The 12513-nt window shown below is 46.2% G+C and overlaps 1 protein-coding gene across 2 annotated transcripts in view; it reads left to right on the plus strand.

Moving 5' to 3' along the window:
- Positions 1-12513, plus strand: part of LOC124797855 (semaphorin-1A) — a 909059-nt gene that overhangs the window by 868320 nt on the left and 28226 nt on the right. For both annotated transcript variants that reach the window (XM_047260924.1, XM_047260925.1), the window contains exon 13: positions 5454-5536. In XM_047260924.1, the coding sequence (XP_047116880.1) occupies positions 5454-5536 (83 nt within the window). The remainder of the gene's footprint in view (positions 1-5453; positions 5537-12513) is intronic.

Here is a 12513-nt window from a genome sequence, read left to right on the forward strand (position 1 = left end):
TTCAGGAGTCAGAATTAAACCTTCAATTTTCTCTATAAAATGACGTGAGTCCTTTATATATGAGTCAGTTTTTCCAATATATGGTTGAAAACGAGTTGTTAGATATCTTGCTATTTCGTACGTAGGAGAATTGATAGTACTAACAATCGATCTCAGAGGGAGGTCCTTCTTATGTACCTTGGGTAGGCCATAGAGTCTAGGACACATAGCTTCAGTCTTCAATAAAGCTCTTTTTTCTTCTTTTTGAATAGAAGTGGCCGATTTTATCAGATTATTTGTTTTCCGTTGTACGCTGGCTGTAGGATCTTTCTTAAGTTTTGTGTATTGTCCTGACGTTAAAAGATTCAAAATTTTGCTTTGATAATCTTCTGTATTTAAAATGACAGTAGCATTCCCTTTATCAGCAGGAACAATCACTATGTCTTCATCTGCATTTAAATCTCTCGGAGCCTTTCTTTCGCCATTGGTTAAATTACTTTCCAGAGGTTTACTGCGGCATAATACTCTGGTGGTTTCGATCCGGATTGCATTTGCAGTTTCTTTGGGGAGAGTACGTATACCTGCTTCTACATTTGCAATAATATCCTCAACAGGAACTTTCAGAGGTGTTATAGCGTAGTTTCCTCGTTTTGCAAGAACTGAAATTTCGTCTTGAGATAAAACTTTGTCTGACTTGTTAATAACAGTTTCGGACATCACTATATTATTTGTAGATTCTGCATAAGTTTGTAACTTTTCGAACTTCTTCTTATGCCTTCTAGTAGTCGGATATTTGATTATACAGAAGCAGCACTACTTCGAGAGAGGATACATTATACAAGACGAGAGATGGATTCTGTTGACCGTAAGTTACTGCAGTTACATTTATTCCTTGCTAGTAAGATACAGATAGACCTATGGAATAAAATAGATTGCTTTACATTTCGATCTATGGAAACCATGATGGAAACGACTATATAAGGCAATCTCTCCAACGAAAAAATCTCGGCAAGGGCTATGACTGTAGCCACCATGAATGTGGATGGCAACATAAGAAAATTTTGAGAAGGCATCGACTACTACAGATCAAAAGGAGTTAAGAAACGGACCCACAAAACCAGCGTGAATATGCTCTCAGTGGCACGGGGGCCTGCCTGGATGCCAACTCTTCAGTAGCCCAAAGTAACACACCGTCAAGAACAGAGAGGCGGTGGGAGAGAGGATAATGATTACACGAGGGATCCGCCACTCGGCCTGGTGGTTTATCCAGCCAGCCATAGTGGATGTATTGAACAACCTGATGAAAGACAGGACCAGCTCTCAACAGTTGCTGAAGTCTGAGAACTGGTAACGGGAAAATCATGCACAGTGTTTTAGGCTTCAATGTCTAAATGGAAACACAATAGTTCATCCTGATCAAAGGCTGGATCAGGGGCAATTGGGATTCAAGAAAGAGCATCTGCATTAGCATGTTAGGCAGTGGGTTGGAAATTAATCTCATAGTTATAGCATGACAACAGAGCTCAGCACTGCATGCAGTGGGCTACTTTGTCCAGGAAAGACGCCAAAGGATGAAAAAGAGAAACCAGAAGTTTACAATCAGTGATCAAATGAAATTTAGAACTATTTAGAAAAATATCAATTTTTTGAGTGTGTACACTTTAGCAAGGACTTGTTTTTCTGTTTGTGAGTAGCATCTGCACATTTGTTTACAAGGATGGCCACAAGGCCGTACGAGAAAGCATTGGTGGCTAAAACAAGATGTTGGCCCATTTGGAAAGTAACCAAGTACAGTGATAAGTGTAATGTCGACTTCATTAGGGTAAAAGTACACTTGCTGGTAGGTGATCAGTGAAAGTGAACTCCTTTACTTCCCAGAGAATGAAGTGGCTGAGTCAATGTGGCCACATCAGGGAGAAATTTATGGTAGTATGCAATCTTTACGAAAAATAACTGCAACTTTTTGACATTGGTAGGGAGTGGCAGAGCTGTAATGGCATAAACACGCTGGAGTAGAAGCTTGACGCCAGCACGTGAGACTTTAAAACCGAAACAGACGATAGACAGCTGAAAGAATTGTGACTTGTCCAAGTTACATTTCAAGCTGGCAGTCTGCAGCACTGTGAACAAGGCACAAAGGGAATGAAAGTGTTCGTCCATTGAGGAACCTGAGACCACAGTATCATCCAGGTAGTTAATGCATCCTGGCACAGAGGCCTTGACTTGCCCCAAAAATCATTGCAAAATGGGAGGGGCACTAACAATGCCGAATGGCAGGCACTGGTATCTGTGTGGCGGCCGCACCGTTCATACTTGCAAAGGGCTGAACTACGGCACGGCCGACACAAGTAAGCGATTCCCAGCATTCATGAGTGCATCTATACCGTTATGCCAAATTTTGGCAACGGTGTGTCAGACGCCGGACCGCTCGGGACAAAGCAGGCAAACAGTGTGAGCTGGTCAACGCGATGCAACACCAGTCTCTGACTTCTCGCACCACTGACTGCGTGCGGTGAGTTAACGTGACTCCCCTGCAAATGCGTACATGCAGTCTTAAATGCAGTCACCCATTGCGTGGTGTCCATCCTTCTGTATGGCAGTGCCTTTCTCCCTTTCACGGACATCATGGTGCCTCCAGTTGTACCAGGAACCGAACATTTGGCGACGCAGCTTTTGTCTCGCTCGGTACATGCGGTTGCGCCACGGCTCATCGCCGGAGTGCATACCCTCCAGGATTGGTGATTGAGCCCTACCGCCAGTGCAGTGCGCCTGTACAGATAGGCTTTAGTGATGAATTGTATTTGTAACTTAGTGTAAGACTTGTGAAGAATAAATATGCCACGACCAAAACTGTTTTAGTTGTTTCCGTCACCAAGCCTCTCCATTGAACACAGTGCGTGGGCACGGCAATAAAGCCAGTACACTGCACGTTAATGTCTGTAAGTGGTGATACCACACGTCTCCGCTTCATATTAATTAGGCTCCCAGAAAGCTGTGCTAAGAGTTCATCCTGCTAGAGTAATGGATAGGTATCAATAATAGACTGTAATTTACAGACTTTTTAAAATCGCCATAGCCAAGGGTTGCATTAGGTTTTGTGACAATTAACAATGGATTAGGCCATTCACTTGAGGAGATAGGTGTGATAACAACCAAAAACATAAGTTGATCCAATTCTAATTTGACTTTCTCCTGTAAACCTATTGGGATTGGGCAGAGACAAAAAAAGTGGGTCCCTGCCATCGATTTCATTGTGATGTGAGCCTTAAAATCAGTAGCGCGCCTTCCAGAAACAGGGAGGGCACAGTGGGAGAGGAGCAGGTGGCCACTGTTGTGACACTGGCTCCTGTTGCTACTTAGCATGGCGCTGCCCCGTGCAGTGTGGCGCATGGCTGTGATGTCTTTACTCTGTGAGCTGACCAACAGCAGCTGAGGAGGAGAAAAGCAATGGTGGCTATTTTACACCAAGCTTCTATCTGATTTCCTGCTGCCCTAGAGACTTTGAAGGACTGGCTATTCTTCAAAACCTCTGAGAGTGATGGATTTTTACATTTTAATGCACATTCAAGAATTTCTCTGTCAGGGGCCAGGCATATCATAGCATCACAAACCACTGAGTCAACATACGAGTCCCGATGAGCTTCTGTAATAAACTGGCAATGTCAGCTAAGCCCACAAAGTTCCGCTGCCCGAGCCCTGTACGATTGTTGCAGCTGCTTTTGACAACAGTATAACTCGAGGCGAGCAGCAATAACATGAGTAGTGGTAAATATAGAGCAGCTGAAACATTTTATCGAAAGAGTGACTGGTAGGTTCCTGAAGAAGAGTTAGTTGACACGAAAGGTGATAAACGTGTGGAGAAATCCATGACGGAAAAAAGCCTCACACATGTTCAGGTTGGCAACTCCAAAAGCTTGAAAATGTTGCCAGAGGCATTTTTCGTGTATGTCCCAATCTTCTGCAGAATCATTATACAGAGGAAATAACGGGGCTTGCACCAACAGTGATGAAGCAGCAATGCTGCCATGTTGTTTACTGCCACTGAGAGAGCCTGCTGCCGGTTGGTGAGTGCTCGCTGCTGTTCAACGAGAGGTTGAAGAATTTACACTGACATGGGCTGGCCATAGTGAACTGAGAAATGAAACACGTGGAGCAGAATCCCATCCTCATCATAAAAAATGTTGTAATGTTGTACAAATGCAATGTAAAAATTCCCAACAACCAATTCTTAATCCACTACCACAAGGAGGGATACACCAAGACACCGCTTGAAAAAGGGATCAGTACACTCAGACTTAACCATACAAAACATTTAAGCACAGTCTAACAGTTGGGCATATAATCAGGTAAACGTTAGTCTGCCCAAGGGCTGGCCTATCCAAAGCTGTTTAGCACGTGGCACACTGCTTGCTGCATCACTTGTGCCAGTGCGTAGGACCCCTTTAGGCAGGCCATGTAAGCAGATGCTGTTTGAGTATGTGCACTCACTCTATAGGGTCACAACACATTTAATTAGCCTACACATGGATCTTAACTGTGACAATTTTTAGTCTTGGTGTGTGCTGTGGAGTGCTTGAAAAAGTGTAACTCAAAATATCTTGCAGAAATAAAAGATCAGTTTTGCAGTCAAAAATTTAAGCAACAAGTATGTGGCGTGAAATGTCACTCTCTCTCTAAAACTACTTGTACTGAAGCTCATGATCAGTGTGATAAATGCGTAGGATGATTTAGATTATCTTATCAAACAAACTAGTATTTCATTATCATAAAGGTGTATGTGCAATCACAAATCCAATCAATCAATACTTTCTGAATACTGTAACCCAATAAAATAGAAAAAAATGTTGTTCCAGATCAGATTTCGCAAACCGAATGCTTAACAGAAAAGAGCAAATGGTTGAAAGAAGCAGCCTCAGCAGAAAAGTATTCTCTCCCCCCCCCCCTCTCTCTCTCTCTCTCTCTCTCTCTCTCTCTCTCTCTCTCTCTCTCTCTCTCTCTCTCACACACACACACACACACACACACACACACACACACACACATGCATACGCATATTTTATATCACCCTAGAATATGTAATTGATGACTTCTCTGCATAAACCTTACATGCATAGAGCAGTTTCCTACAGTCATGTTCTCTATTGTCAGATTGAGGAGTCTATGAAGTAATATGCGTCAGATGTGAGAACAACTCCTAGAGAGTCATTGTTTGAATTAGTCAAGAAGCTTATTTTGTACACAGCCTGTTTGCAGAGATCGCTTTATTCTAGTTTCCATATCTCACATACTTAACTGTATTGAAAAGTAAAATAAAGTTTTTATTTCTGTTTTGGATTTTACTATCTCAGAGTCAAGAAAATAAAAGTTACTACTTCTAAGATTAAAATTTAATAACAAATTTGTTACTATTAGCAGATTATTGTTTATGGAGGTTCAGAGCAGCTTTTGTATTAGTAAAATTCTCCACATTACAGCTACCGATTTTCCCAGATAGCTGTAGATCCACAGATCAAAACCCCTGGAGGCAAGGCATATGATGTGCTGTTCATTGGCACAGGTAAGTGTTCTTTTTTTGGTTACAGAATCCTGTAACTGTCTTGGAGTAGCTGCTTAGACTTAGTAATTGTGAAGAATCTGAGTAAATTTGTCTTTATAAAAACTGAATTTTTGTCATATAATTGTTAAAATAGGTGGCTTGTTGCTTCACAGAGAGAACTATACAAAGCATAGTTTATACAATTTGAAGGGGCAGGAGTGGGAGAGTGTTTTGAGGCAGCAGGGAAAGAATGTCAGTTACAATCTCAGCTTAGGAGAGCACCTAAAACATGTCAGTTCCTTCCCATTTTAAAGTAAATAGCATGGTGTTCCATGAGCTGGAACTCTTATTCCATTCACTACTTCTTTTCCAGCATTGTAGCCAGTAAGTATGACAATTATACTTAATTACTTGTCTTGTACTATAGATAACACGTAGGCTGGCTTTGACCACATCATAAAAAGGAAGTCAGCAGAAAAAGAGTGACTGGTTGCAGTTTGTTCAATAACAATGAGAATTCTATAGGAAATAAGTTAAATGTAACTTTAGTAGCCTCTGGTGTTAGAAGAAGAACCCAGAAAAATGTAGAAACAAGAAAAGTAGCTGTAAGGGTGACAGTGAAGGAGGGGAACTGAGTAGATTAATCAGACATTTACTGAAAGAAGTATGGGAAGGAAAGTTTTGGCAGAATGTAAATGATTTGGAATAAAGGGGACCACTCGCCTAGTTCCAGAAGCACTGAGTCAATCAGGCACACAAAAGGGAACGAAGACTTGCTAGTTTTTGGAAAAGAATCCTGTGATGAGCTAGACCACATGCCAGACCCCACCACCACACACACACACACACACACACACACACACACACACACACCTATCGCTGTGCCGTTACGGTGCTCCAGCTATATGAAAAATGATAGGATTTCAGTTTAGTGTGTGGGACTTGGGTGGGGTTAGTGGGTGGAGAAAAAGATAGGAGTGGTGTATGATGAAGATGATATAGACAGGCTGACAGGACAGAGAAGGGGGGAACTATTATTGGGTAGAGGATGTGGGGACAGTGGGTTAGTGGAGACTGAGGCCAGAAGGATTACTGGAGTGAAAGATGGTGCAAGGATGACTCCCATCTGTGTACTTCAAAAAGGCTGTTGATGGATGTAAGGTTCCAGGTGGGACAGGTTGTGAAGCAGCCCTTCAACTTAAGCATGTTGTATTCAGCAGCATGTTGTGCCACGTGATGTCCAACTTCATGCTCAGCCAGTTTGGTGATGGCTATTCATTTTGGTTTACAGCTGAATGGTTGTCATGCTGATGGGAAAAGCTGTGCAGTGATTGTATGACGTGGGCACTTTGACAGGTGGCTTTGACGGAATAAGGTAGTCGTGTGACAGGACTGGAGTAGGAAGTGCTGGTGGGGAATTGGGCAGGTTTTGCACCTGGGTCTTCTGCAGGGATATAAGCCCTGTAGCAAGTAGTTGGGAGTGGATGTGACATGAGTATGAACTAGGATGCTGTGTAGGTTTATTGGTTGACAGAATACTACTTTAGGACATGTAAGGATGATCTTGGGTAATATATACCTCACTTCTGCTTTTAATGATAGATAATCAAAGACCTGGTGAAGAATATGATTCATGTGCTCCACTTCAGGGTGCCAGTGAGAGATTAGAGGGCACATCTTAGTAGTTGATTCTTGGGGGTGGTTGGGGGGGATTAGGGATGTATGAGGATATGCCATGGAAAATGTGTTTGCAGAGTAGCTTTGAATAGTAATGCCCATATGTGAAGGTCCTTGTGAGACCTTCAGATTGCTGGACAAGACAATTATCTTCACTGCAGATAGGCTGTCCATGAGTGGTCAGGCTGTATAGGCTTTGATAAGGTGTACAAGGAATGAGGTTGTGGTTTTGGAGTCAGAAGGACGTTGAGTGAGGAAGTGTTCATTAACAGCAAGATCCTGGGTCTGAGGGATGTTGGTGTATAGGGAACTGGAATCAACATTGATGAGTAGGGATGCAAGTGAAGGATGGTCAAAAGTCTGTGAGGGAAGTGCTTAGTATCTCTGATGTGAATGGCTAGGCTTCAGGCAATTGCTCAACAAGAACAGAAATCCTTATAGCAGGAGCACAACAATGACGTGTCCAAGGTTGTTGGGATTATAGATTTTGGGGAATGTGCAGGAGGTGGATGTGTGGGGTGTCATTGAAATGAGGGGGGAGATGAATAAACAAGAGAGGCTGTGGGATGGGCCTAAGGATTTCAGTAGGGACCGGAGATTCTGTTGGATTTGTAGTGTGAGATCACTATGGCAGACCTTGTAGGTGGAGGTGTCTGACAGTTGGCAGAAGCTTTCTGTCAGGTAGTCACTGTGTTGCATCATAACAGTGGTGGAATGTTTGTCTCCAGGAAAGATGATTAAATCGGGGTCTGTTTTGAGGTTGTGTATGGCTGCCCTTCCTTTTGTCATAAGGTTTGTCTTCTTAGATGGGACCTCTGATAGGATGAAGATGCCACATTGGAGCTAAGAGTTCCTGAAAGGTGACCAGGCAGTGTTTAGATGAGAAGATTACAGTTGGATTGTGGTATGAACTGGAAGATGTAAGAGTCAATGATAGGATTAAGTTGGCTTTAGTTGGAGGGATTTGTGGCAGAGAAATGTTTCCCCTGTAGAAACTGGGAGAAGAAGAGTAAGACTTTGACAAATATAACATGGTTAAACTTTGGTGTGGGGTTGAAGGCAAGGCCCTTGGATGGGACTGAAACTTCTGTAGGATTAAGTTTTTTGTTGGAAAGTGTAATGACCTGGATAGGATTTTTTTCTGAAAGCCATCAAGTTTTCAGTGTATTTTTACGTGTGCCAATCGATGACTCGGTGCTTCTGCTATTTGGTAAGTGGTCCCGTTTACTCAAACCTATTTGTTCAAATAACATACATATGTAGTCATAAATAAGAAGGAATGGTTCTGAATTATAAGGTCAGAAGTATTTCATTATTGTGATGGTAACCATCTAATACTTGCTGTGTGGCAGAATACATTTTACAACAGTGTTCTGCATCTGGCTGTAGAATATTCACTTTCTTTTGCTGCAATCTTTCTTCATGACATTTATCACATATCTTCATGTGGTTGGATGTTAATTGTTGGGTTTAGTAGAGGATGACCGGATGCCCTTCCTGTCGCCACCATTGCCTCCCCCTTCCTCACATTAGAATTGAATTCTTAATGTTTGTGATTTGTGTAACTGAGGACGTGAACAACAGAATGATATTCACAGTCAGATGTATGGAAACCACCTACAAACCACATCCAGGCTGGCCAGCACACTAGTGCTCCTTGTTAATTCACCAGATGAATTACAGCTAAGGCTGGTGTGGATCCCCAAATCCTTCTGCAAGTGGCTGTCTAGGTGGGTCTGTTTTTTACCGACAGTTGTAGCCTGTAACCCAGTAAAATATCTAATTTAACGATTTGCACATTATCTTTTTATTTGACACTAAATGTAATCACAGTAAGTAGACGTTTCAAATATCAATTCATTTTTTTGTGAATCTTTAAGACTGCATTTGCAATGATGAACAAAAACAGTAGCAATCTCATTAAAACAGTTCCACCCTTCATTATCCAAATGTGTTGCCTGTCGTAAGAGGCGACTAAAAGGAGTTTCAACCATTTCGCCCTTCCATGTGATGGTCCCCCTTGGGGTTTGACCTCCATTTTTCAAAATTCTACAGAAGTACGAGCCTTTTGGGGAAAGACACCTTACATGGTGTACCACTGCTCCTAAGTGCACTAAGACCTTGGCACTCAGCATTGTACCGGCGTTGTAACCATACCCACTATTCCTCAAATTGGGCCTAAACACCTGATGGGTTGTACAAGTTACGCCCATAGTGCGTCCCCATCTGCACCAGCGATCATGATGGACTTTCCATGGCACCAGAAATCCAGCACGGTAGCCAGCCCGTTGTGGTGGGGTCGTCATGTACCCTCTAGGTTGTAGCCCCCTGACAACACAGGGATCGTACTGCCGATACCTGAGCTGCACCCTCCCCACGTCGGCCAAGGAGTAGATGCCCGTCTCCTTGGGGCATCAGGACTCCCGGCAACGGTCATCCTGCCAGGTGGCCCTTGCTGAGGCTGAGGCTGGGTGGCGCCCGTGGGGAGAGCCCCTGGTCGGAGTGGGTGGTATCGGGGTGGACGTTTCGCAGATGAAACGTCAACATGTATCAGGTCGCTCTGCGGCCGAGTCTTTCAAAAGAAAAGGTACCGTTTCTAGTTCTGGTTCTCCTGCCCTTTCCCCCTTGGCCACTCGCTGGGAGGAAGGACAGGCCCGCTGGCTTGGGGCGAAGTACTTCCCCCGCTATTTGGTCTGTTCTCGAACCGATGGGGGGACGTTCGCCACCTCCAAGCCCATGTTCTTTGTTCAGCACATTGAGGACATCTTCGGGGAAATCGAGGCTCTCAGCAAGATGTGTTCAGGGTCCGTTCTTATCAAGACCACCTCCGCCACACTGTCGGCGGCGCTCCAGGCGTGCGACCGCCTAGGGGACATCCCAGTGTCCATTGTCCCGCATCTGGCACTAAATGGGACGCAGGGGGTTATTTTTCATCGTGACCTCCTGCTACAATCTGATGAGGAGCTCAGGGCCAACCTGGAGTGCCGAGGCGTGCATTTCGTCCGGCGAGTCCCGCGCGGCCCCAAAGACCGTCGCATCGACACCGGGGCCTTTATCCTCGCCTTCGAGGGTGACGTTCTACCGGAGAAGGTAAAGGTGATGTGCTACCGGCGCGACGTGCGAGCTTACGTCCCGCCTCCTATGCGCTGTTTTCGGTGTTTGCGCTTTGGGCACATGTCGTCACGGTGTGAGGCTGAGCCCCTTTGTGGCGATTGTGGACGTCCTCTTCGTGAGGAACATACATGCACCCCACCACCTCGGTGCATTAATTGTCCTGGCATCCACTCGCCTAGATCCTCAGACTGCCCCGCATATCAGAAGGAGAAGAAGATACAAGAACTCAAAACTTTGGATCAGCTCTCTTATTCTGAGACCAGGAAGAAGTATGACCGCCTCCATCCCGTGCCGTTGACCACTTTGTTTGCCTCAGTTGTGTCCACTCCTTCCGCGGTATCCTCACCCCTATCCTGTCCCCCCTCCGCCTCCTCCACCCCTCAGGGGGCTCTGCCTCCGCCTCCCAAATCCCTCCCTTCCAAATCCTCCTCCCCCGTGGCCCCCGCCCCCTCTGCCCCAGGGGCCACCCTTCCTCCTCCTCCTCTCCCCCCGCCACCTGAGAAGCGATCCTCTTCTCAGGCGTCCATCGGGGAAACATTCTGGACCCCAGCTTCCGAGGTCCGGCGTTCCAAAACGGACCCCGTGCGTGAGGACCTTCTTCGGGTCCAGCCCACCATCCCTGTGCCTCCTCGGCCTTCCAAGAAGGCCTCCAAGAAGAAGTCTCTATCCCCCTCTCCACCCCGGCGCGTTTCGTCTGACGCTCCATCCGTGAGTCGCTGCTCCCGGCCGTCCTCAGTTTCGCCGGGACGCTCTGCTGCCAGGCGCTCAGCTGGCCTCTCGTCGGCAAGTGATGCTGCCCCTCCTACACAACCAGGGACAGCGGCCGCAGCTGGCGACGACTCGATGGAACCGGATCCGCCTCCCGCCGGTTGTAGCGTTGTTCCCTCGCAACCTGGCCCTCCGTGGCCGTCGAGGTGACCAGCTCTTCCCCCGTCTCATTCCCCCAACTTTTTGACTAGCGATGGCCTTGTTACATTGGAACATAAGAGGTATTCTATCTAATCGGGAGGAATTACAACTGCTCCTCCGCCTGCACTGTCCGCTCGTCCTTGGTCTCCAGGAAACCAAGTTGCGCCCGACTGTCCGTATTGCCTTTACCCACTATACCTCGGAGCGGTATGACCTCACCCCTGTGGACGGTATCCCAGCTCATGGTGGGGGGTCATGTTGCTCGTTCGGGACGATGTCTATTACCATCCCATCCCATTGGCCACCCCACTCCAAGCAATAGCTGTCCGTATTACTCTTTCTGCTTTTACTTTTTCAGTTTGTATCATCTACACTCCACCGTCATCTGCTGTTAGTCGGGCTGACATGATGCACCTGATCGTTCAGCTTCCCCCGCCGTTTTTATTGTTTGGCGACTTCAATGCCCATCATCCCCTTTGGGGCTCTCCTGCATCCTGTCAAAGAGGCTCACTCTTGGCGGATGTCTTCAACCATCTCAATCTTGTCTGCCTCAATACCGGTGCCCCGACTTTCCTCTCGGACTCTACTCATACCTACTCCCACTTGGACCTCTCGATCTGTTCTACCACTCTTGCCCGTCGGTTCGAGTGGTACGTCCTTTCTGACACCTATTCGAGCGACCACTTCCCCTGTGTCGTTCGTCTCCTGCACCACACCCCATCCCCACGTCCTTCGCGCTGGAACATACCGAAAGCTGACTGGGGACTTTACTCCTCCCTGGCGACCTTTCCGGACCACGATTTTCTCAGTTGTGACAGTCAGGTCGAATACCTCACGGCTGTTATCATCAATGCTGCCGAACGTTCCATTCCTCGTACTACCTCTTCTTCACATCGCGTTTCCGTCCCCTGGTGGAACGAGGCTTGTAGGGACGCCATCCGTGCTCGACAACGTGCTTTACGCACCTTTCGCCGCCATCCTACGTTGGCGAATTGTATTGAATACAAACGACTCCGAGCGCAATGCCGTAGAGTCATCAAAGACAGCACAAAAGCTTGTTGGGCCTCTTTCACCAGCTCCTTTAACAGTTTTACTCCCTCTTCCGTCGTTTGGGGTGGCCTGCGCCGGCTGTCGGGCATTAAGGCCCACTCCTCGGTACCTGGCCTGACCTCAGGTAATGAGGTCCTTGTTGATCCTGTGGCTGTCTCCAACACCTTTGGCCGCTTTTTCGCGGAGGTTTCAAGCTCCGCCCATTACCACCCTGCCTTCCTTCCCAGGAAAGAGGCAGAAGAGGCTCG

The sequence above is a fragment of the Schistocerca piceifrons genome, chromosome 5, assembly GCF_021461385.2.
Source record: "Schistocerca piceifrons isolate TAMUIC-IGC-003096 chromosome 5, iqSchPice1.1, whole genome shotgun sequence".
Lineage (NCBI taxonomy): Eukaryota > Metazoa > Arthropoda > Insecta > Orthoptera > Acrididae > Schistocerca > Schistocerca piceifrons.